This window comes from Oncorhynchus nerka, linkage group LG6, assembly GCF_034236695.1.
Source record: "Oncorhynchus nerka isolate Pitt River linkage group LG6, Oner_Uvic_2.0, whole genome shotgun sequence".
NCBI lineage: Eukaryota > Metazoa > Chordata > Actinopteri > Salmoniformes > Salmonidae > Oncorhynchus > Oncorhynchus nerka.
In genome coordinates, this window is record NC_088401.1 from 88,950,245 (window position 1) to 88,975,558 (window position 25,314).

The 25,314-nt window shown below is 50.9% G+C and overlaps 1 protein-coding gene across 1 annotated transcript in view; it reads left to right on the plus strand.

Annotated features, from left to right (window-relative positions):
- The first annotated feature begins 478 nt into the window (after positions 1-478).
- Positions 479-25,314, plus strand: part of LOC135572087 (uncharacterized protein DKFZp434B061-like) — a 53,545-nt gene continuing 28,709 nt past the window's right edge. The window contains exons 1-2 of the mRNA XM_065019102.1: positions 479-490; positions 1,565-2,320. Coding sequence (XP_064875174.1) covers positions 479-490; positions 1,565-2,320 — 768 coding nt within the window. The remainder of the gene's footprint in view (positions 491-1,564; positions 2,321-25,314) is intronic.

The window sequence follows — 25,314 nt, forward strand, 5'->3', positions numbered from 1 at the left end:
ATACAAAGTCTATAAAGACATGAAAAATTAAGAAACATAAAAAATATATAAATAAATCATGATGTAGCCATTATAGGTTTTCTGTAATGGTATATAGACATATTGCCACGCCTGCTCCCGCTCCCCTTCCCTGGTGTTCGAAGGCACCAGGCTCCCCGGCATTACGCACTCCTGCCACCATCATTACGCACACACCTGCCTTTCCCCGTCACGAGCATCAGCGTAACATTGGACTCACCTGAACTCAATCACCTGCTTATTACCTCCCCTGTCTTTGTCAGTTCCTGCTGAATTCATTGTCATGTGTCTTTGTTTAAACATGTGCTGACCCTGTTCCTGTCTTGTTACCTGTCTGTTCCACATTAAATGTTCAACTCCCCGTACCTGCTTCTCACCTCCAGCGTTGGTTGTTACACATACAGTACAAACCCCACAAACATCAAATAAAGAAAGTATCATTTTTTAAAATAAAATCATGATGTTGCCTATTGTGAGAGGAAAACGTGACCAGACAAAACAGGGCAGGTGGACCAGTCCTAATGAATCCAAATGAAGAACTCAGACGTCTTTCATAATCTGTGAGGATGTTGCATCAGTCAGCAACAAGTCGCTAAACAGTCCCAAACAACTCTACTCTCCCTACACCACACAGCCCTACACCACACAGCCCTACACCACACAGCCCTACACCACACAGCCCTACACCCCACAGCCCTACACCCCACAGCCCTACACCCACAGCCCTACACCACACAGCCCTACACCACACAGCCCTACACCACACAGCCCTACACCACACAGCCCTACACCACACAGCCCTACACCACACAGCCCTACACCACACAGCCCCTCTCCCCACAACCCTACACCACACAGCCCTACACCCCACAGCCCTACACCCCACAGCCCTACACCACACAGCCCTACACCACACAGCCCTACACCACACAGCCCTACACCACACAGCCCTACACCACAGCCCTACACCACACAGCCCCTCTCCCCACAACCCTACACCACACAGCCCCTCTCCCCACAGCCCTACACCACACAGCCCCTCTCCCCACAGCCCTACACCACACAGCCCCACTCCCCACAGCCCTACACCACACAGCCCCTCTCCCCACAGCCCTACACCCCACAGCCCTACACCCCACAGCCCTACACCCCACAGCCCTACACCCCACAGCCCTACACCACACAGCCCTACACCACACAGCCCTACACCACACAGCCCTACACCACACAGCCCTACACCACACAGCCCTACACCACACAGCCCCTCTCCCCACAACCCTACACCACACAGCCCCTCTCCCCACAGCCCTACACCACACAGCCCCTCTCCCCACAGCCCTACACCACACAGCCCCACTCCCCACAGCCCTACACCACACAGCCCCTCTCCCCACAGCCCTACACCACACAGCCCCACTCCCCACAGCCCTACACCACACAGCCCTACACCACACAGCCCTACACCACACAGCCCTACACCACACAGCCCTACACCACACAGCCCCACTCCCCACAGCCCTACACCACACAGCCCCTCTCCCCACAGCCCTACACCCCACAGCCCTACACCACACAGCCCTACACCACACAGCCCCTCTCCCCACAGCCCTACACCACACAGCCCCGCTCCCCACAGCCCTACACCACACAGCCCCGCTCCCCACAGCCCTACACCACACAACCCCGCTCCCCACAGCCCTACACCACACAGCCCCGCTCCCCACAGCCCTACACCACACAGCCCCTCTCCCCACAGCCCTACACCACACAGCCCTACACCACACAGCCCTACACCACACAGCCCCTCTCCCCACAGCCCTACACCACACAGCCCCACTCCCCACAGCCCTACACCCACAGCCCTACACCACACAGCCCTACACCCCACAGCCCTACACCACACAGCCCCGCACAGCACAGCCCTACACCACACAGCCCCTCTCCCCACAGCCCTACACCACACAGCCCCACTCCCCACAGCCCTACACCACACAGCCCTACACCACACAGCCCTACACCACACAGCCCCGCACAGCACAGCCCTACACCCCACAGCCCTACACCACACAGCCCTACACCACACAACCCCGCTCCCCACAGCCCTACACCACACAGCCCCCTCTCCCCACAGCCCTACACCACACAGCCCTACACCACACAGCCCCGCTCCCCACAGCCCTACACCACACAGCCCTACACCACACAGCCCTACACCACACAGCCCCGCTCCCCACAGCCCTACCCACAGCCCTACACCACACAGCCCTACACCACAGCCCAGCCCCACAGCCCTACACCCACAGCCCTACACCACAGCCCCTCTCCCCACAGCCCTACACCACACAGCCCCTCTCCCCACAGCCCTACACCACACAGCCCTACACCACAGCCCCACTCCCCACAGCCCTACACCACACAGCCCCTCTCCCCACAGCCCTACACCACACAGCCCTACACCACACAGCCCTACACCACACAGCCCTACACCACACAGCCCCTCTCCCCACAGCCCTACACCACTACACCACACAGCCCTACACCACACCACACAGCCCTACACCACACAGCCCCGCACAGCACAGCCCTACACCCCACAGCCCTACACCACACAGCCCTACACCACACAACCCCGCTCCCCACAGCCCTACACCACACAGCCCCTCTCCCCACAGCCCTACACCACACAGCCCTACACCACACAGCCCCGCTCCCCACAGCCCTACACCACACAGCCCTACACCACACAGCCCTACACCACACAGCCCCGCTCCCCACAGCCCTACACCACACAGCCCTACACCACACAGCCCTACACCACACAGCCCCGCTCCCCACAGCCCTACACCACACAGCCCTACACCACACAGCCCCTCTCCCCACAGCCCTACACCACACAGCCCCACTCCCCACAGCCCTACACACACAGCACCTCTCCCCACAGCCCTACACCACACAGCCCTACACCCACACCACACAGCCCTACACCACACAGCCCCTCTCCCCACAGCCCTACACCACACAGCCCCGCACAGCACAGCCCTACACCACACAGCCCCACTCCCCACAGCCCTACACCACACAGCCCCTCTCCCCACAGCCCTACACCACACAGCCCCTCTCCCCACAGCCCTACACCACACAGCCCCTCTCCCCACAGCCCTACACCACAGCCCCACTCCCCACAGCCCTACACCACACAGCCCCTCTCCCCACAGCCCTACACCACACAGCCCCACTCCCCACAGCCCTACACCACACAGCCCCCCTCTCCCCACAGCCCTACACCACACAGCCCCTCTCCCCACAGCCCTACACCACACAGCCCCACTCCCCACAGCCCTACACCACACAGCCCCTCTCCCCACAGCCCTACACCACACAGCCCCTCTCCCCACAGCCCTACACCACACAGCCCTCTCCCCACAGCCCTACACCACACAGCCCCACTCCCCACAGCCCTACACCACACAGCCCCTCTCCCCACAGCCCTACACCACACAGCCCCACTCCCCACAGCCCTACACCACACAGCCCCACTCCCCACAGCCCTACACCACACAGCCCCACTCCCCACAGCCCTACACCACACAGCCCCTCTCCCCACAGCCCTACACCACACAGCCCCACTCCCCACAGCCCTACACCACACAGCCCCGCTCCCCACAGCCCTACACCACACAGCCCCACTCCCCACAGCCCTACACCACACAGCCCCGCTCCCCACAGCCCTACACCACACAGCCCCACTCCCCACAGCCCTACACCACACAGCCCCGCTCCCCACAGCCCTACACCACACAGCCCCTCTCCCCACAGCCCTACACCACACAGCCCCGCTCCCCACAGCCCTACACCACACAGCCCCTCTCCCCACAGCCCCGCGTCACAAAGCCCCTCTCCCCACAGCCCCGCGTCACAAAGCCCCTCTCCCCACAGCCCCGCGTCACAAAGCTCCTCTCCCCACAGCCCCTCTCCCCACAGCCCCGCGTCACAAAGCCCCTCTCCCTCACTAGAGGACAGGACGGTTCAGATCATCAACACTGATTCACTAGAGGACAGGACGGTTCAGACCATCAACACTGATTCACTAGAGGACAGTTCAGACCATCAACACTGATTCACTAGAGGACAGTTCAGATCATTAACACTGATTCACTAGAGGACAGTTCAGATCATTAACACTGATTCACTAGAGGACAGTTCAGATCCTGTCTCCATTAACTATGGATGTCCATCATTCACAGCTTGTCATTAACTACCTGGCGGCAGCGTAGCCTAGTGGTTAGAGTGTAGAGGGGGCAGGGTAGCCTAGTGGTTAGAGCGTAGAGGGGGCAGGGTAGCCTAGTGGTTAGAGTGTAGAGGTGGCAGGGTAGCCTAGTGGTTAGAGTGTAGAGGTGGCAGGGTAGCCTAGTGGTTAGAGTGTAGAGGTGGCAGGGTAGCCTAGTGGTTAGAGTGTAGAGGGGGCAGGGTAGCCTAGTGGTTAGAGTGTAGAGGTGGCAGGGTAGCCTAGTGGTTAGAGTGTAGAGGTGGCAGGGTAGCCTAGTGGTTAGAGCGTAGAGGCGGCAGCGTAGCCTAGTGGTTAGAGTGTAGAGGCGGGTAGCCGGCGTAGAGGGTAGCCTAGTGGTTAGAGTGTAGAGGTGGCAGGGTAGCCTAGTGGTTTAGAGTGTAGAGGTGGCAGGGGGGGTAGCCTAGTGGTTAGAGCGTAGAGGCGGCAGGTAGCCTAGTGGTTTAGTGGTAGAGCGGGGCAGGGTAGCCTAGTGGTTAGAGTGTAGAGGGGGCAGGGTAGCCTAGTGGTTAGCAGGGTAGCCTAGTGGTTAGAGTGTAGAGGCGGCAGGGTAGCCTAGTGGTTAGAGCGTAGAGGCGGCAGGTAGCCTAGTGGTTAGAGTGTGGCAGGGTAGCCTAGTGGGCGTAGAGGCGGCAGGTAGCCTAGTGGGCGTAGAGGCGGCAGCCTAGTGGTTAGAGGCGGCAGGGTAGCCTAGTGGCAGGTAGCCTAGTGGTTAGAGCGTAGAGGCGTAGCAGGCAGGGTAGCCTAGTGGTTAGAGCGTAGAGTGGGCGGCAGCGTAGCCTAGTGGTTAGAGCGTAGAGGCGGCAGGGTAGCCTAGTGGTTAGAGCGTAGAGGCGGCAGGGTAGCCTAGTGGTTAGAGTGTAGAGGAGGCAGGTAGCCTAGTGGTTAGAGTAGGGGGCAGGGTAGCCTAGTGGTTAGAGTGTAGAGGCGGCAGGGTAGCCTAGTGGTTAGAGCGTAGAGGCGGCAGGGTAGCCTAGTGGTTAGGGGCAGGGAGCCTAGTGGTAGAGGGGGCAGGGTAGCCTAGTGGTTAGAGTGTAGAGTGGTTAGGCAGGCGGGGTAGCCTAGTGGTTAGAGCGTAGAGGGGGCAGGGTAGCCTAGTGGTTAGAGCGTAGAGGGGCAGGGTAGCCTAGTGGTTAGAGTGTAGGGGGGCAGGGTAGCCTAGTGGTTAGAGTGTAGAGGGGCAGGGTAGCCTAGTGGTTAGAGCGTAGAGGCGGCAGGTAGCCTAGTGGTTAGAGGGGCAGGGTAGCGTAGAGGCGGCAGGGTAGCCTAGTGGTTAGAGCGTAGAGGCGGCAGGGTAGCTAGTGGTTGGAGCGTAGGGTGGGCTAGTGGTTAGGGTAGAGGCGGCCGTAGCCTAGTGGTTAGAGCGTAGAGGCGGCAGGGTAGCCTAGTGGTTAGAGGGGCAGGGAGCGTTAGAGGTGTAGCAGGGTAGCCTAGTGGTTAGAGCGTAGAGGAGGCAGGGTAGCCTAGTGGTTAGAGCGTAGAGGGGGCAGGGTAGCCTAGTGGTTAGAGCGTAGAGGCGGCAGGGTAGCCTAGTGGTTAGTGGCGTAGAGGCGGCAGGGTAGCCTAGTGGTTAGAGTGTAGAGGAGGCAGGTAGCCTAGTGGTTAGAGCGTAGTGGGGGCAGGGTAGCCTAGTGGTTAGAGTGTAGAGGGGGCAGGGTAGCCTAGTGGTTAGAGTGTAGAGGCGGCAGGGTAGCCTAGTGGTTAGGCGTGGAGGCGGCAGGTAGCCTAGTGGTTTGAGTGTAGGGGTGGCAGCCTAGTGGTTAGAGTAGCCTAGTGGTTAGAGCGTAGAGTGGGCGGCAGCGTAGCCTATTGGTTAGAGCGTAGAGGCGGCAGGGTAGCCTAGAGTGGTTAGAGGGGGCGTAGAGTGGGCGGCAGCGAGGCGGCAGCCTAGTGGTTAGAGGAGGCGTAGAGTGGGGCAGGGTAGCCTAGTGGTTAGAGTGTAGGGGCGGCAGGGTAGCCTAGTGGTTAGAGTGTAGAGGCGGCAGGGTAGCCTAGTGGTTAGAGTGTAGAGGAGGCAGGTAGCCTAGTGGTTAGAGCGTAGAGGGGGCAGGGTAGCCTAGTGGTTAGAGCGTAGAGGCGGCAGGTAGCCTAGTGGTTAGAGTGTAGTGGAGGCGGCAGGGTAGCCTAGTGGTTAGAGCGTAGAGGCGGCAGGGTAGCCTAGTGGTTAGAGCGTAGAGGCGGCAGGGTAGCGTGGCCTAGTGGTTAGAGCGTAGAGGCGGCAGGGTAGCCTAGTGGTTAGAGCGTAGAGTGGGGGGCAGGGTAGCCTAGTGGTTAGAGCGTAGAGGCGGCAGGGTAGCCTAGTGGTTAGAGCGTAGAGGCGGCAGGGTAGCCTAGTGGTTAGGGTAGCGTAGAGGCGGCAGGGTAGCCTAGTGGTGGTTAGAGCGTAGAGGCGGCAGCGTAGCCTAGTGGTTAGAGCGTAGAGAGGGGCGGCAGGGGGTAGCCTAGTGGTTAGAGCGTAGAGGCGGCAGCGTTAGCCTAGTGGTTAGAGCGTGGAGGCGGCAGCGTAGCCTAGTGGTTAGAGCGTAGAGGCGGCAGCGCCTAGTGGTTAGAGCGTAGCCTAGTGGTTAGAGCGTAGAGGCGGCAGCGTAGCCTAGTGGTTAGAGCGTAGAGGCGGCATCGTAGCCTAGTGGTTAGAGCGTTGGACTAGTAACCGGAAGATTGCAAGTTCTTATCCCCGAGCTGACAAGGTGATAATCTGTTGTTCTGCTCCAGTTAACCCACTGTTCCCGAAGTCGTCATTGTAAATAAGAATTTGTTTTTAACTGACTTGCCAAGTTAAATAAAGGCTCCATAAATAAATGAATAAACAAGAGAGGATCCGGGACTGCTTCTGATGTTCACGTCAGGGTTAATGGATGCGCCCTGCTCCCAAATGGCACCCTATTCTCTATATAGTGCACTGCGTTTGACCAGGGGCCTTATGAGTTCTGGTCTAAAGTAGTGCACTGTAAATGGAATAGCACTTGAGATGTTACCTTGAAAGTTGAAACGTGTTTAAAGTGAAAGCAGTCCGGTGGTTGAGCCACAACAAGGCCAGTTCGCCACATACTGCTGAGCCACGACAGGGCCAGTTCGCCACAGACTGTTGAGCCACGACAAGGCCAGTTCACCACAGCTGGGTGGTTGAGCCACGACAAGGCCAGTTCACCACAGATTGTTGAGCCACGACAAGGCCAGTTCACCACAGACTGTTGAGCCACGACAAGGCCAGTTCGCCACAGCTGGGTGGTTGAGCCACGACAAGGCCAGTTCACCACAGCTGGGTGGTTGAGCCACGACAAGGCCAGTTCACCACAGCTGGGTGGTTGAGCCACGACAAGGCCAGTTCACCACAGATTGTTGAGCCACGACAAGGCCAGTTCACCACAGACTGTTGAACCACGACAAGGCCAGTTCGCCACAGCTGGGTGGTTGAGCCACGACAAGGCCAGTTCACCACAGCTGGGTGGTTGAGCCACGACAAGGCCAGTTCACCACAGCTGGGTGGTTGAGCCACGACAAGGCCAGTTCGCCATAGCTGGGTGGTTGAGCCACGACAAGGCCAGTTCACCACAGCTGGGTGGTTGAGCCACGACAAGGCCAGTTCGCCATAGCTGGGTGGTTGAGCCACGACAAGGCCAGTTCACCACAGCTGGGTGGTTGAGCCACGACAAGGCCAGTTCGCCACAGACTGTTGAGCCACGACAAGGCCAGTTCGCCACAGCTGGGTGGTTGAGCCACGACATGGCCAGTTCGCCACAGACTGTTGAGCCACGACAAGGCCAGTTCGCCACAGACTGCTGAGCCACGACAAGGCCAGTTCACCACAGCTGGGTGGTTGAGCCACGACAAGGCCAGTTCGCCACAGACTGTTGAGCCATGACAAGGCCAGTTCGCCACAGACTGTTGAGCCACAGTTCACACAGGCCAGTTCAAGGCCCACAGACTGTTGAGCCACGACAAGGCCAGTTCGCCACAGACTGTTGAGCCACGACAAGGCCAGTTCGCCACAGCTGGGTGGTTGAGCCACGACAAGGCCAGTTCGCCACAGCTGGGTGGTTGAGCCACGACAAGGCCAGTTCACCACAGACTGTTGAGCCACGACAAGGCCAGTTCGCCACAGACTGTTGAGCCATGACAAGGCCAGTTCGCCACAGCTGGGTGGTTGAGCCACGACAAGGCCAGTTCGCCACAGCTGGGTGGTTGAGCCACGACAAGGCCAGTTCGCCACAGACTGTTGAGCCACGACAAGGCCAGTTCGCCACAGACTGTTGAGCCACGACAAGGCCAGTTCGCCACAGCTGGGTGGTTGAGCCACGACAAGGCCAGTTTGCCACAGCTGGGTGGTTGAGCCACGACAAGGCCAGTTCGCCACAGCTGGGTGGTTGAGCCACGACATGGCCAGTTCGCCACAGACTGTTGAGCCACGACAAGGCCAGTTCACCACAGCTGGGTGGTTGAGCCACGACAAGGCCAGTTCACCACAGCTGGGTGGTTGAGCCACGACAAGGCCAGTTCACCACAGACTGCTGAGCCACGACAAGGCCAGTTCGCCACAGCTGGGTGGTTGAGCCACAACAAGGCCAGTTCACCACAGCTGGGTGGTTGAGCCACGACAAGGCCAGTTCACCACAGACTGCTGAGCCACGACAAGGCCAGTTCACCACAGACTGCTGAGCCACGACAAGGCCAGTTCACCACAGACTGCTGAGCCACGACAAGGCCAGTTCGCCACAGCTGGGTGGTTGAGCCACGACAAGGCCAGTTCACCACAGACTGTGAGCTCTATTCCGTCTTTTCAGAAAATGTAAATGCGTTTTATAATCTCTGGATACCATTTCATCGTGTCGGAAAAAGAAAAGCAAACCTATCAGGATTACTTTGGTTGGGAAAGGGGGAGAGGGGAGGGGGGGGGAGAAAATGGCCTCTTTCTGTTGTGAATTAAATAGATCGCCTCTCTGATGACAACTCAGTCATGATAAATAAAGACAAGCACAGAAAGACTTCGGCTGCAGCTCAAATGGTACCCTATTCCCTGTATAGTACACTACGTTTGACCAGGGTGGCACCCTATTCCCCGTATAATACACTACGTTTGACCAGGGTGGCACCCTATTCCCTGTATAGTCCACTACGTTTGACCAGGGTGGTACCTGGGGGAGTGAATCTATTCTGGAACAGGGGAGAGAATCTATTCTGGAACAGGGGGAGTGAATCTATTCTGGAACAGTGGGAGTGAATCTATTCTGGAACAGGGGGAGTGAATCTATTCTGGAACAGGGGGAGTGAAATATATTCTGGAACAGGGGGAGTGAATCTATTCTGGAACAGGGGGAGTGAATCTATTCTGGAACAGGGGGAGTGAATCTATTCTGGAACAGGGGGAGTGAAATCTATTCTGGAACAGGGGGAGTGAATTTATTCTGGAACAGGGGAGTGAATCTATTCTGGAACAGGGGGAATGAAATATATTCTGGAACAGGGGAGTGAAATATATTCTGGAACAGGGGTGAATCTATTCTGGAACAGGGGAGTGAATCTCTTCTGGAACAGTGGGAGTGAATCTCTTCTGGAACAGGGGGAATGAATCTCTTCTGGAACAAGGGTAGTGAATATATTCTGGAACAGGGGAGAGAATCTATTCTGGAACAGGGGAGTGAATCTATTCTGGAACAGGGGAGTGAATCTATTCTGGAACAGGGGAGTGAATCTATTCTGGAACAGGGGGAATGAAATATATTCTGGAACAGGGGGAGTGAATATATTCTGGAACAGGGGGAGTGAATATATTCTGGAACAGGGGGAATGAATCTCTTCTGGAACAGGGGGAGTGAATATATTCTGGAACAGGGGGAGTGAATATATTCTGGAACAGGGGGAGTGAATCTATTCTGGAACAGGGGGAATGAATCTCTTCTGGAACAGGGGAGTGAATCTATTCTGGAACAGGGGGAATGAAATATATTCTGGAACATTCTGGGGAGTGAATCTATTCTGGAACAGGGGAGTGAATCTCTTCTGGAACAGGGGAGTGAATCTCTTCTGGAACAGGAATCTCTTCTGGGGAGTGAATCTCTTCTGATTCTGGAACAGGGGGAATGGAACAAATGAATCTATTCTGGAACAGGGGAGGGGGAATGAATCTATTCTGGAACATTCTGGAACAGGGGAGTGAATCTCTTCTGGAACAGGGGAGGGAATCTATTCTGGAACAGGGGCAATGAAATATATTCTGGAACAGGGGAGTGAATCTATTCTGGAACAGGGGAGTGAATCTATTCTGGAACAGGGGAGTGAATCTATTCTGGAACAGGGGGTGAATCTATTCTGAATCTATTCTGGAACAGGGGGAGTGAATCTATTCTGGAACAGGGGAGTGAATCTCTTCTGGAACAGGGGAGTGAATCTATTCTTCTGGAACAGGGGGGAGTGAATCTATTCTGGAACAGGGGAGGGGAATGAAATATATTCTGGAACAGGGAATCTCTTCTGGAAGTGAATCTATTCTGGAACAGGGGGAGTGAAATCTATTCTGGAACAGGGGGAGTGAATCTATTCTGGAACTGGAACAGGGGAGTGAATCTATTCTGGAACAGGGGAGTGAAATCTATTCTGGAACAGGGGAGTGAATCTCTTCTGGAACAGGGGAAGTGAAATATATTCTGGAACAGGGGGAATTAAATATGAATCTATTCTGGAACAGGGGAGTGAATCTATTCTGGAACAGGGGGAGTGAATCTATTCTGGAACAGGGGGAGTGAATCTATTCTGGAACATTCTGGGGGGAATGAATCTCTTCTGGAACAGGGGAGTGAATCTATTCTGGAACAGGGGGAGTGAAATATATTCTGGAACAGGGGGTGAATCTCTTCTCTATTCTGGAACAGGGGAGTGAATCTATTCTGGAACAGGGGCGTGAATCTATTCTGGAACAGGGGAGTGAATCTATTCTGGAACAGGGGGAGTTTTCACTGTGTTCTCTGAATCTGATTATCTTCTGGAACATCTTTTGGGGAGATGGAAAATCTCTTCTGGAACAGTCGTCGTTGGGGAGCTTTGAATCTATTCTGGAACAGGTTAAATTGGGGAATTGCTGAAATTATATTCTGGAACAGTGGGGGAGTTACGCAGCACTACAGAGTATAAAACAATTATTCCTGGAACATGGATGGGGAGTGAACTAGGCTGCTTCTCTTCCTGCTCCTCTTCCTGCTTCTCTTCCTGCTTCTCTTCCTCTATTCCTGGAACAGGGGAGCATTTCGGAAAGAATTCTATTCTGGAACAGGGGAATGAATCTCTTCTGGAACAGGAAATTGAGCTCAGCTTCCTGAATCTCTTCTGGAACCTGTGGAAAATTCAATTGAAAAAAACCTCTATATATAAGGTCCCACAGTTGACAGTGCAAAAATCAAGCCATGAGGTTGAAGAAATTACAATGACGGCCTGGGAACAGTGGGTTAACTGCCTGTTCAGGGGCAGAACGACAGATTTGTACCTTGTCAGCTCAGGGGTTTGAACTTGCAACCTTCCGGTTACTAGTCCAACGCTCTAACCACTAGGCTACCCTGCCGACCCTCCACTCTAACCACTAGGCTACCCTGCCACCGCTACACTCTAACCACTAGGCTACCCTGCCACCTCTCCACTCTAACCACTAGGCTACCCTGCCGACCCTCCACTCTAACCACTAGGCTACCCTGCCACCCTCCACTCTAACCACTAGGCTACCCTGCCACCTCTACACTCTAACCACTAGGCTACCCTGCCGACCCTCCACTCTAACCACTAGGCTACCCTGCCGACCCTCCATTCTAACCACTAGGCTATCCTGCCACCTCTACACTCTAACCACTAGGCTACCCTGCCGCCTCTACACTCTAACCACTAGGCTACCCTGCCCCCTACACTCTAACCACTAGGCTACCCTGCCACCTCTACACTCTAACCACTAGGGCTACCCTCCCTCTAACCACTAGGCTACCCTGCCACCCTCCACTCTAACCACTAGGCTACCCTACCACCTCTACACTCTAACCACTAGGCTACCCTGCCTCCTCTACACTCTAACCACTAGGCTACCCTAGGCACCCTGCACTCTACCACTCCTCTAACTCTAACCACTAGGCTAACCCTACCTACCCCCTCTAACCACTAGGCACCCTAACTCTAACCACTAGGCTACCCTGCCGCCTCTACACTCTAACCACTAGGCTACCTACCCCTCTACACTCTAACCACTAGTGTACCTACCTACCTCTAACCACTAGGCTACCCTGCCGCCTCTACACTCTAACCACTAGTGCTAACCCTGCCACCCCTCTACACTCTAACCACTAGGCTACCCTGCCTCCTCTACACTCTAACCACCTACCTACACTCTAACCACTAGGCTACCTCTAACCACCTACCTGCCGCCCCACACTCTAACCACTAGTGCTACCTACCCCCTACCCTAACCACTAGTGTACCCTCTACACTCTAACCACTAGGCTACCCTGCCACCTCTACACTCTAACCACTAGGCTACCTACCCCCTCTACACTCTAACCACTAGGCTACCCTGCCACCCCTACACTCTAACCACTAGGCTACCTGCCCCCCCCCCTACACTCTAACCACTAACCAAGCTACCTACCTCCTCTACACTCTAACCACTAGGCTACCTGCCGCCTCTACACTCTAACCACTAGGCTACCTACCCCCTCTACACTCTAACCACTAGTGTACCTACCTCCTCTACACTCTAACCACTAGGCTACCTGCCGCCTCTACACTCTAACCACTAGGCTACCCTGCCCCCTCTACACTCTAACCACTAGGCTACCCTGCCCCCTCTACACTCTAACCACTAGTGTACCTACCTCCTCTACACTCTAACCACTTAGGCTACCTGCCGCCTCTACACTCTAACCACTAGGCTACCCTGCCCCCTCTACACTCTAACCACTAGGCTACCCTGTCCCCTCTACACTCTAACCACTACTCTACCTAGGCTACCCTCCCCTCTACACTCTAACCACTAGCCACCTACCACCTGCCGCCTCTACACTCTAACCACTAGTGTACCTACCTCCCTACACTCTAACCACTAGTGTACCTACCTCCTCTAACCTAACCACTAGTCTACCCTGCCCCCTCTACACTCTAACCACACTACCCTAGTACACTCTAACCACTAGTGTACCTACCCCCTCTACACTCTAACCACTAGGCTACCCTGCCCCCCCACACTCTAACCACTAGTGTACCTACCTCCTCTACACTCTAACCACTAGGCTACCCTGCCGCCTCTACACTCTAACCACTAGTGTACCTACCTCCTCTACACTCTAACCACTAGTGTACCTACCTCCTCTACACTCTAACCACTAGGCTACCCTGCCACCTCCACACTCTAACCACTAGTGTACCTACCTCCTCTACACTCTAACCACTAGTCTACCCTGCCCCCTCTACACTCTAACCACTAGTCTACCCTACCCCCTCTACACTCTAACCACTAGTGTACCTACCCCCTCTACACTCTAACCACTAGTGTACCTACCTCCTCTACACTCTAACCACTAGTCTACCCTGCCGACCCCAGTAAAGGGTCTGAATGCTGTAAATGTAATATTTCAGTTTTTATGTTATTGTTTTGCAAAAAATATCTAAAAACTCATTTTTTCTTTGTCATTACGGGGTATAGTGTACATTGATGAGGGGGAAAAAAACAATTTAATCCATTTTAGAATAAGGCTGTAAAGTAACAAAATGTGGAAAAAATCAAGAGGTCTGAATACTTTCCAAATGCACTGTATATCTCTCTTCTCTCTGCTTCTCAGAGAAGCCTCTCCTCCCTCTAGCTCTCCCTCATACCTTCCCTCTCAATCTCTCTCTCTGCTTCTCAGAGAAGCCTCTCCTCCCTCGATCCTTCCCTCTCTCTCTCTCTCTTTCTCTCTTCTCTCTGCTTCTCAGAGAAGCCTCTCCTCCCTCTAGCTCTCCCTCGATCCTTCCCTCTCTCTCTCTCTCTCTTTCTCTCTTCTCTCTGCTTCTCAGAGAAGCCTCTCCTCCTCCCTCTAGCTCTCCCTCGAACCCCCCCTCTCTCTTCTCTCTGCTTCTCAGAGAAGCCTCTCCTCCCTCTAGCTCTCCCCCAACGCTGGTCAGACCAAGCTGACTCCACACTCCAAGACTGCTTCCATCACGTGGACTGGGACATGTTTCGTATTGCGTCAGATGGAAATATTGACGAATACGCTGATTCGGTGTGCGAGTTCATTAGAACGTGCGTCGAAGATGTCGTTCCCATAGCAACGATAAAAACATTCCCAAACCAGAAACCGTGGATTGATGGCAGCATTCGCGTGAAACTGAAAGCGCGAACCACTGCTTTTAATCAGGGCAAGGTGTCTGGTAACATGTCCGAATATAAACAATGCAGCTATTCCCTCCGCAAGGCTATTAAACAAGCTAAGCGTCAGTACAGAGACAAAGTGGAATCTCAATTCAATGGCTCAGACACAAGAGGCATGTGGCAGGGTCTACAGTCAATCACGGACTACAAGAAGAAACCCAGCCCAGTCACGGACCAGGATGTCTTGCTCCCAGGCAGACTAAATAACTTTTTTGCCCGCTTTGAGGACAATACAGTGCCACTGACACTACCTGCAACGAAAACATGCGGTCTCTCCTTCACTGCAGCCGAGGTGAGTAAGACATTTAAACGTGTTAACCCTCGCAAGGCTGCAGGCCCAGACGGCATCCCCAGCCGCGCCCTCAGAGCATGCGCAGACCAGCTGGCCGGTGTGTTTACGGACATATTCAATCAATCCCTATACCAGTCTGCTGTTCCCACATGCTTCAAGAGGGCCACCATTGTTCCTGTTCCCAAGAAAGCTAAGGTAACTGAGCTAAACGACTACCGCCCCGTAGCACTCACTTCCGTCATCATGAAGTGCTTTGAGAGACTAGTCAAGGACCATATCACCTCCACCCTACCTGACACCCTAGACCCACTCCAATTTGCTTACCGCCCAAATAGGTCCACAGACGATGCAATCTCAACCACACTGCACACTGCCCTAACCCACCTGGACAAGAGGAATACCTACGTGAGAATGCTGTTCATCGACTACAGCTCGGCATTCAACACCATAGTACCCTCCAAGCTCGTCATCAAGCTCGAGACCCTGGGTCTCGACCCCGCCCTGTGCAACTGGGTACTGGACTTCCTGACGGGCCGCCCCAGGTGGTGAGGGTAGGCAACAACATCTCCTCCCCGCTGATCCTCAACACGGGGGCCCCACAAGGGTGCGTTCTGAGCCCTCTCCTGTACTCCCTGTTCACCCACGACTGCGTGGCCACGCACGCCTCCAACTCAATCATCAAGTTTGCGGACGACACAACAGTGGTAGGCTTGATTACCAACAACGACGAGACGGCCTACAGGGAGGAGGTGAGGGCCCTCGGAGTGTGGTGTCAGGAAAATAACCTCACACTCAACGTCAACAAAACTAAGGAGATGATTGTGGACTTCAGGAAACAGCAGAGGGAACACCCCCTATCCATATTGATGGATCAGTAGTGGAGAGGGTAGCAAGTTTCAAGTTCCTCGGCATACACATCACAGACAAACTGAATTGGTCCACTCACACTGACAGCGTCGTGAAGAAGGCACAGCAGCGCCTCTTCAACCTCAGGAGGCTGAAGAAATTCGGCTTGTCACCAAAAGCACTCACAAACTTCTACAGATGCACAATCGAGAGCATCCTGGCGGGCTGTATCACCGCCTGGTACGGCAACTGCTCCGCCCTCAACCGTAAGGCTCTCCAGAGGGTAGTGAGGTCTGCACAACGCATCACCGGGGGCAAACTACCTGCCCTCCAGGACACCTACACCACCCGATGTTACAGGAAGGCCATAAAGATCATCAAGGACATCAACCACCCGAACCACTGCCTGTTCACCCCGCTATCATCCAGAAGGCGAGGTCAGTACAGGTGCATCAAAGCTGGGACCGAGAGACTGAAAAACAGCTTCTATCTCAAGGCCATCAGACTGTTAAACAGCCACCACTAACATTGAGTGGCTGCTGCCAACACACTGTCACTGACACTGACCCAACTCCAGCCACTTTAATAATGGGAATTGATGGGAAATTATGTAAATATATCACTAGCCACTTTAAACAATGCTACCTTATATAATGTTACTTACCCTACATTATTCATCTCATATGCATACGTATATACTGTACTCTAGATCATCGACTGCATCCTTATGTCACTAGCCACTTTAACTATGCCACTTTGTTTACTTTGTCTACATACTCATCTCATATGTATATACTGTACTCGATACCATCTACTGTATGCTGCTCTGTACCCTCACTCATTCATATATCCTTATGTACATATTCCTTATCCCCTTACACTGTGTATAAGACAGTAGTTTTGGAATTGTTAGTTAGATTACTTGTTGGTTATCACTGCATTGTCGGAACTAGAAGCACAAGCATTTCGCTACACTCGCATTAACATCTGCTAACCATGTGTATGTGACAAATAAAATTTGATTTGATTTGACCCCCCCCTCTCTCTTCTCTCTGCTTCTCAGAGAATTCTCTCCTCCCTCTAGCTCTCCCTCAATCCTTCCCTCTCTCTCTCTCTCTTCTCTCTGCTTCTCAGAGAATTCTCTCCTCCCTCTAGCTCTCCCTCGATCCTTCCCTCTCTCTCTCTCTCTTCTCAGAGAAGCCTCTCCTCCCTCTAGCTCTCCCTCAATCCTTCCCACTCTCTCTCTCTCTTTCTATCTCTCTTTCTCTCTCACCAGAGACATACTGTACATTATTCTTCAGCCAGTGAAAATCACTATAAATACACCTAGTACCTTAGCAGCAGACAGGCGCTGAAGACAGGTGGGTCAGGGTGAGCTAAGGAGGGGAGTTGGGGAGGAGTGAAAGAGAGGGTGAAGAATCACCCTGCGGGGGTGAAGGAGAGGGTGGGGCGGTTGAATCTGAAGAGCGGGGAGCATTATCCCTTCCCTGCTGAGACTGGATGGGTGGGGAGGGAAGTAAAGAGAGAGAGAGAATGATGGTGTGAAAAGTCACCTCTGAGAGGAGCAGAGGGAATAAGAGAGGGTGAGATGATGGAGGGAGGGAGGGAGGAAAAGAGGTCCAGTGGGAGTTGAAGAGAGAGAGAAAGACAAAGAGGGAGAGACAGAGCGAGAGAGAGAGAGAGACAAAGAGGGAGAGGGAGAGAGAGAGACAAAGAGGGAGAGAGAGCGAGAGAGAGAGAGAGAGAGAGAGAGAGAGAGAGAGAGAGAGAGAGAGAGAGGGTGAGGATAGAGAGATACAGGCAGAGAGAGAGAGAGAGAGAGAGAGAGAGAGAGAGAGGGGGTGAGGAAAGAGAGATACAGGGAGAGAGAGAGAGAGAGAGAGAGAGAGAGACACACACAGGGAGAGACACAGGGAGAGAGAGAGATCCAGAACCTGAACACCTTCTCCGGGGGGAGCAGCTGTGAACAGTAGGAAGGTCACAGTCAGATGGCCCACAGCTCACACTCTAACTGTCTAAATCCTGGATCCACTCCTTTCTCTCTGCCTCCCCTGTCTCCCCGTGCCTCCCCTGTCTCCCTGTGCCTCCCCTGCCTTCCCCCTGCCTCCTTGGCTCAGGTCTGCAATAACACAGCCAATTAAGACTCTCCTGAGAGAGAGCCAGCAGCCTCAGTACAATCTCACCTTCTCCTCTCCTTTATCCCTGCTCGCTGACTAGGCAACCAGAGCTGTGTCAAATCAAATCAAATGTTATTTGTCACATGCTTTGTAAACAACAGGTGTAGACTAACAGTGAAATGATTACAGGCCATTTCCCAACAATGCAGAGAGAAAGAAAATAGAGAAATAATAGAAAAAACATAACATGAGGAATAAATACACACTGAGAAATAATAACCAGGTTATATACACAGGGTACTAGTACTGAGTAATGATAACTAGGTTATATACACAGGGTACTAGTACTGAGTAATGATAACTAGGTTATATACACAGGGTACCAGTACTGAGTAATGATAACCAGGCTATATACACAGGGTACTAGTACTGAGTAATGATAACTAGGTTATATACACAGGGTACTAGTACTGAGTAATGATAACTAGGTTATATACACAGGGTACCAGTACTGAGTAATGATAACCAGGCTATATACACAGGGTACTAGTACTGAGTAATGATAACTAGGTTATATACACAGGGTACCAGTACTGAGTAATGATAACCAGGCTATATACACAGGGTACTAGTACTGAGTAATGATAACTAGGTTATATACACAGGGTACCAGTACTGAGTAATGATAACCAGGCTATATACACAGGGTACTAGTACTGAGTAATGATAACTAGGTTATATACACAGGGTACCAGTACTGAGTAATGATAACCAGGCTATATACACAGTGTACTAGTACTGAGTAATGATAACTAGGTTATATACACAGGGTACCAGTACTGAGTAATGGTAACTAGGTTATATACACAGGGTACCAGTACTGAGTAATGATAACTAGGTTATATACACAGGGTACTAGTACTGAGTAATGATAACTAGGTTATATACACTGAGTACCAGTACTGAGTAATGATAACTAGGTTATATACACAGAGTACCAGTACTGAGTAATGATAACTAGGTTATATACACAGGGTACCAGTACTGAGTAATGATAACTAGGTTATATACACTGAGTACCAGTACTGAGTAATGATAACTAGGTTATATACACAGGGTACTAGTACTGAGTAATGATAACTAGGTTATATACACTGAGTACCAGTACTGAGTAATGATAACTAGGCTATATACACTGGGTACCAGTACTGAGTAATGATAACTAGGTTATATACACAGGGTACCAGTGCTGAGTAATGATAACTAGGTTATATACACAGGGTACCAGTACTGAGTAATGATAACTAGGTTATATACACAGGGTACCAGTACTGAGTAATGATAACCAGGCTATATACACAGGGTACTAGTACTGAGTAATGATAACTAGGTTATATACACAGGGTACCAGTACTGAGTAATGATAACCAGGCTATATACACAGGGTACTAGTACTGAGTAATGATAACTAGGTTATATACACAGGGTACCAGTACTGAGTAATGATAACCAGGCTATATACACAGGGTACTAGTACTGAGTAATGATAACTAGGTTATATACACAGGGTACCAGTACTGAGTAATGGTAACTAGGTTATATACACAGGGTACCAGTACTGAGTAATGATAACTAGGTTATATACACAGGGTACTAGTACTGAGTAATGATAACTAGGTTATATACACTGAGTACCAGTACTGAGTAATGATAACTAGGTTATATACACAGAGTACCAGTACTGAGTAATGATAACTAGGTTATATACACAGGGTACCAGTACTGAGTAATGATAACTAGGTTATATACACTGAGTACCAGTACTGAGTAATGATAACTAGGTTATATACACAGGGTACTAGTACTGAGTAATGATAACTAGGTTATATACACTGAGTACCAGTACTGAGTAATGATAACTAGGCTATATACACTGGGTACCAGTACTGAGTAATGATAACTAGGTTATATACACAGGGTACCAGTGCTGAGTAATGATAACTAGGTTATATACACAGGGTACCAGTACTGAGTAATGATAACTAGGTTATATACACAGGGTACCAGTACTGAGTAATGATAACTAGGTTATATACACTGAGTACCAGTACTGAGTAATGATAACTAGGTTATATACACAGGGTACCAGTACTGAGTAATGATAACTAGGTTATATACACAGGGTACCAGTACTGAGTAATGATAACTTGACTATATAGAGAAAAGGAAAGCCTAGTCAGTTGTACAACTGAATGTATTCAACTGAAATGTAACCCCTTTGAATCAGAGAGGTGCGGGGGGGGGGGGGCTGCCATACTCAACATCCACATCTTATACACGGGGTACCAGTTCCCGAGTGTATGTGCAAGGTAATTGAGGTAGATATGTACATATAGGTACGGTAGGGATAACGTGACTAGGCAACCGGATAGATAATAAACAGTAACAGCAGCATATGTAGTGAGACAAGAGGCAGAAAGGGTCAATGCAGATTAGTGCTGAGTGATTCATTATTGTTGAGTTCGGTTTAGTTTCGGTTCGATTTTTTTTTTATCACGTTTTGGTTTCGATCTTTTTTTTTTTTTTTTAGACATTAAATGTCCATTACTGCTGATCACTCATTAACCATCATCTATTCACATTACTATACTTTAATACGATATTTTATTATTTTATTACTTTTATTTAATCCAAGTCATCATCTCATCTCTATAGAGCTGCTGTCTGACAAAATCACTTTTTTAGTAGTTCTTCAAAGTAAATAAGGTATTTATTTTTTATACAAACTGTCAATCACTTAGATCGTGTATTTTCAGTCTCCCTGAAGATCGTGCGGCGTCTTTGTTTATGTTAATGCACTGCACAGACCGAACAAGTTTAAACGGGCGCGCAATGGATTATGGTCATTGTAGTTCATTTCCACATTTTCTGCGCTAAACTATGTACAATATAGGCTTTTGGAAACTACAACTCCCTACTACATCATAATTTAACCGAGGTCAGTCAATTAGTTGTTTAAAACCCCACAAAATAACCTACATTTCAGTAAATCCCTCAGCACTAAACCAGATAGTTAAATAGTTAACCATAGCTATGTGGACTAATTATTTAACAGTTTTATAGCTTGGGGGTAGAAGCTGTTCAGGGTCCTGTTGGTTCCAGACTTGCTGCATCGGTACCACTTGCAGTTGCAGTAGCAGAGAGAACAGTCTTTGACTTGGGTGGCTGGAGTCTTTGACAATGTCTAGGTCCCAAAAACCACTTTCTGGTCAAAGTGAGACAGGGAAACAACTGTACCTTTCAGGGAAGTAGATCTAAACCCTGTAACTATTTCAGCCAGCATCGTGTAACGGATGTGAAACGGCTAGCTTAGTTAGCGGTGGTGCGCGCTAAATAGCGTTTCAATCGGTGAGGTCACTCGCTCTGAGACCTTGAAGTAGTGGTTCCCCTTGCTCTGCAAGGGCCGCGGCTTTTGTGGCGCGGTGGGTAACAATGCTTCGTGGGTGACTGTTGTTGATGTGTGCAGAGGTTCCCTGGTTCAAGCCCGTATTTGTCAAATGCGCCTAATAGGGCAGGTGTAATAAGCCCTTAACCAACAGGTGTAGACCTCACAGTGAAATGCTGACTTACAAGCCCTTAACCAACAGGTGTAGACCTCACAGTGAAATGTTTACTTACAAGCCCTTAACCAACAGGTGTAGACCTCACAGTGAAATGCTTACTTACAAGCCCTTAACCAACAGGTGTAGACCTCACAGTGAAATGCTTACTTACAAGCCCTTAACCAACAGGTGTAGACCTCACAATGAAATGCTGACTTACAAGCCCTTAACCAACAGGTGTAGACCTCACAGTGAAATGCTTACTTACAAGCCCTTAACCAACAGGTGTAGACCTCACAGTGAAATGCTGACTTACAAGCCCTTAACCAACAGGTGTAGACCTCACAGTGAAATGCTGACTTACAAGCCCTTAACCAACAGGTGTAGACCTCACAGTGAAATGCTGACTTACAAGCCCTTAACCAACAGGTGTAGACCTCACAGTGAAATGCTTACTTACAAGCCCTTAACCAACAGGTGTAGACCTCACAGTGAAATGCTTACTTACAAGCCCTTAACCAACAGGTGTAGACCTCACAGTGAAATGCTGACTTACAAGCCTTCCCAAGTTCTCTCACGTCACCCCGCTCCTCCGCTCTCTCCACTGGCTTCCAGTTGAAGCTCGCATCCGCTACAAGACCATGGTGCTTGCCTACGGAGCTGTGAGGGGAACGGCACCTCAGTACCTCCAGGCTCTGATCATGCCCTACACCCAAACAAGGGCACTGCGTTCATCCACCTCTGGCCTGCTCGCCTCCCTACCACTGAGGAAGTACAGTTCCCGCTCAGCCCAGTCAAAACTGTTCGCTGCTCTGGCCCCCCAATGGTGGAACAAACTCCCTCACGACGCCAGGACAGCGGAGTCAATCACCACCTTCCGGAGACACCTGAAACCCCACCTCTTTAAGGAATACCTAGGATAGGATAAAGTAATCCCTCTCACCCCCCCGTAAAAGATTTAGATGCACTACTGTTCCACTGGATGTCATAAGGTGAATGCACCAATTTGTAAGTCGCTCTGGATAAGAGCGTCTGCTAAATGACTTAAATGTAAATGTAAATGTAAGCCCTTAACCAACAGGTGTAGACCTCACAGTGAAATGCTTACTTACAAGCCCTTAACCAACAGGTGTAGACCTCACAGTGAAATGCTTACTTACAAACCCTTAACCAACAATGCAGTTAAAAGAAAATAACTGAAAAAGTAAGATAAGATGAACAAATAATTAAAGAGCAGCAGTAAATAACAACAGTGAGGCTTTATACAGGGTGTTACGGTACAGAGTCAATATGGAGGCTATATACAGGGTGTTACGGTACAGAGTCAATGTGGAGGCTATATACAGGGTGTTACGGTACAGAGTCAATGTGGAGGCTATATACAGGGTATTACGGTACAGAGTCAATGTGGAGGCTATATACAGGGTGTTACGGTACAGAGTCAATGTGGAGGCTATATACAGGGTGTTACGGTACAGAGTCAATGTGGAGGCTATATACAGGGTGCTACGGTACAGAGTCAATGTGGAGGCTATATACAGGGTGTTACGGTACAGAGTCAATATGGAGGCTATATACAGGGTGTTACGGTACAGAGTCAATGTGGAGGCTATATACAGGGTGTTACGGTACAGAGTCAATATGGAGGCTATATACAGGGTGTTACGGTACAGAGTCAATGTGGAGGCTATATACAGGGTGTTACGGTACAGAGTCAATGTGGAGGCTATATACAGGGTGCTACGGTACAGAGTCAATGTGGAGGCTATATACAGGGTGTTACGGTACAGAGTCAATGTGGAGGCTATATACAGGGTATTACGGTACAGAGTCAATGTGGAGGCTATATACGGGGTGTTACGGTACAGAGTCAATGTGGAGGCTATATGCAGGGTGTTACGGTACAGAGTCAATGTGGAGGCTATATACAGGGTATTACGGTACAGAGTCAATGTGGAGGCTATATACGGGGTGTTACGGTACAGAGTCAATGTGGAGGTTATATACAGGGTGTTACGGTACAGAGTCAATGTGGAGGCTATATACAGGGTGTTACGGTACAGAGTCAATGTGGAGGCTTTATACAGGGTGTTACGGTACAGAGTCAATGTGGAGGCTTTATACAGGGTGTTACGGTACAGAGTCAATGTGGAGGCTTTATACAGGGTATTACGGTACAGAGTCAATGTGGAGGCTATATACAGGGTGTTACGGTACAGAGTCAATGTGGAGGCTATATACAGGGGGTACCGGTACAGAGTCAATGTGGAGGCTATATACAGGGGGTACTGGTACAGAGTCAATGTGGAGGCTATATACAGGGGTACCGGTACAGAGTCAATGTGGAGGCTATATACAGGGGGTACCTGTACAGAGTCAATGTGGAGGCTATATACAGAGGGTACTGGTACAGAGTCAATGTGGAGGCTATATACAGGGTGTTACGGTACAGAGTCAATGTGGAGGCTATATACAGGGTGTTACGGTACAGAGTCAATGTGGAGGCTATATACAGGGTGTTACGGTACAGAGTCAATGTGGAGGCTATATACAGGGTGTTACGGTACAGAGTCAATGTGGAGGCTATATACAGGGTGTTACGGTACAGAGTCAATGTGGAGGCTATATACAGGGTGTTACGGTACAGAGTCAATGTGGAGGCTATATACAGGGTGTTACGGTACAGAGTCAATGTGGAGGCTATATACAGGGTGTTACGGTACAGAGTCAATGTGGAGGCTATATACAGGGTGTTACGGTACAGAGTCAATGTGGAGGCTATATACAGGGTGTTACGGTACAGAGTCAATGTGGAGGCTATATACAGGGTGTTACGGTACAGAGTCAATGTGGAGGCTATATACAGGGTGTTACGGTACAGAGTCAATGTGGAGGCTATATACAGGGTGTTACGGTACAGAGTCAATGTGGAGGCTATATATAGGGTGTTACGGTACAGAGTCAATGTGGAGGCTTTATACAGGGTGTTACGGTACAGAGTCAATGTGGAGGCTATATACAGGGTATTACGGTACAGAGTCAATGTGGAGGCTTTATACAGGGTGTTACGGTACAGAGTCAATGTGGAGGCTTTATACAGGGTGTTACGGTACAGAGTCAATGTGGAGGCTTTATACAGGGTATTACGGTACAGAGTCAATGTGGAGGCTATATACAGGGTGTTACGGTACAGAGTCAATGTGGAGGCTATATACAGGGGGTACCGGTACAGAGTCAATGTGGAGGCTATATACAGGGGTACTGGTACAGAGTCAATGTGGAGGCTATATACAGGGGGTACTGGTACAGAGTCAATGTGGAGGCTATATACAGGGGGTACCGGTACAGAGTCAATGTGGAGGCTATATACAGGGGGTACCTGTACAGAGTCAATGTGGAGGCTATATACAGAGGGTACTGGTACAGAGTCAATGTGGAGGCTATATACAGAGGGTACTGGTACAGAGTCAATGTGGAGGCTATATACAGGGGGTACCGGTACAGAGTCAATGTGGAGGCTATATACAGGGTGTTACGGTACAGAGTCAATGTGGAGGCTATATACAGGGGGTACCATTACAGAGTCAATGTGGAGGCTATATACAGGGTGTTACGGTACAGAGTCAATGTGGAGGCTATATACAGGGTGTTACGGTACAGAGTCAATGTGGAGGCTATATACAGGGTGTTACGGTACAGAGTCAATGTGGAGGCTATATACAGGGTGTTACGGTACAGAGTCAATGTGGAGGCTATATACAGGGTGTTACGGTACAGAGTCA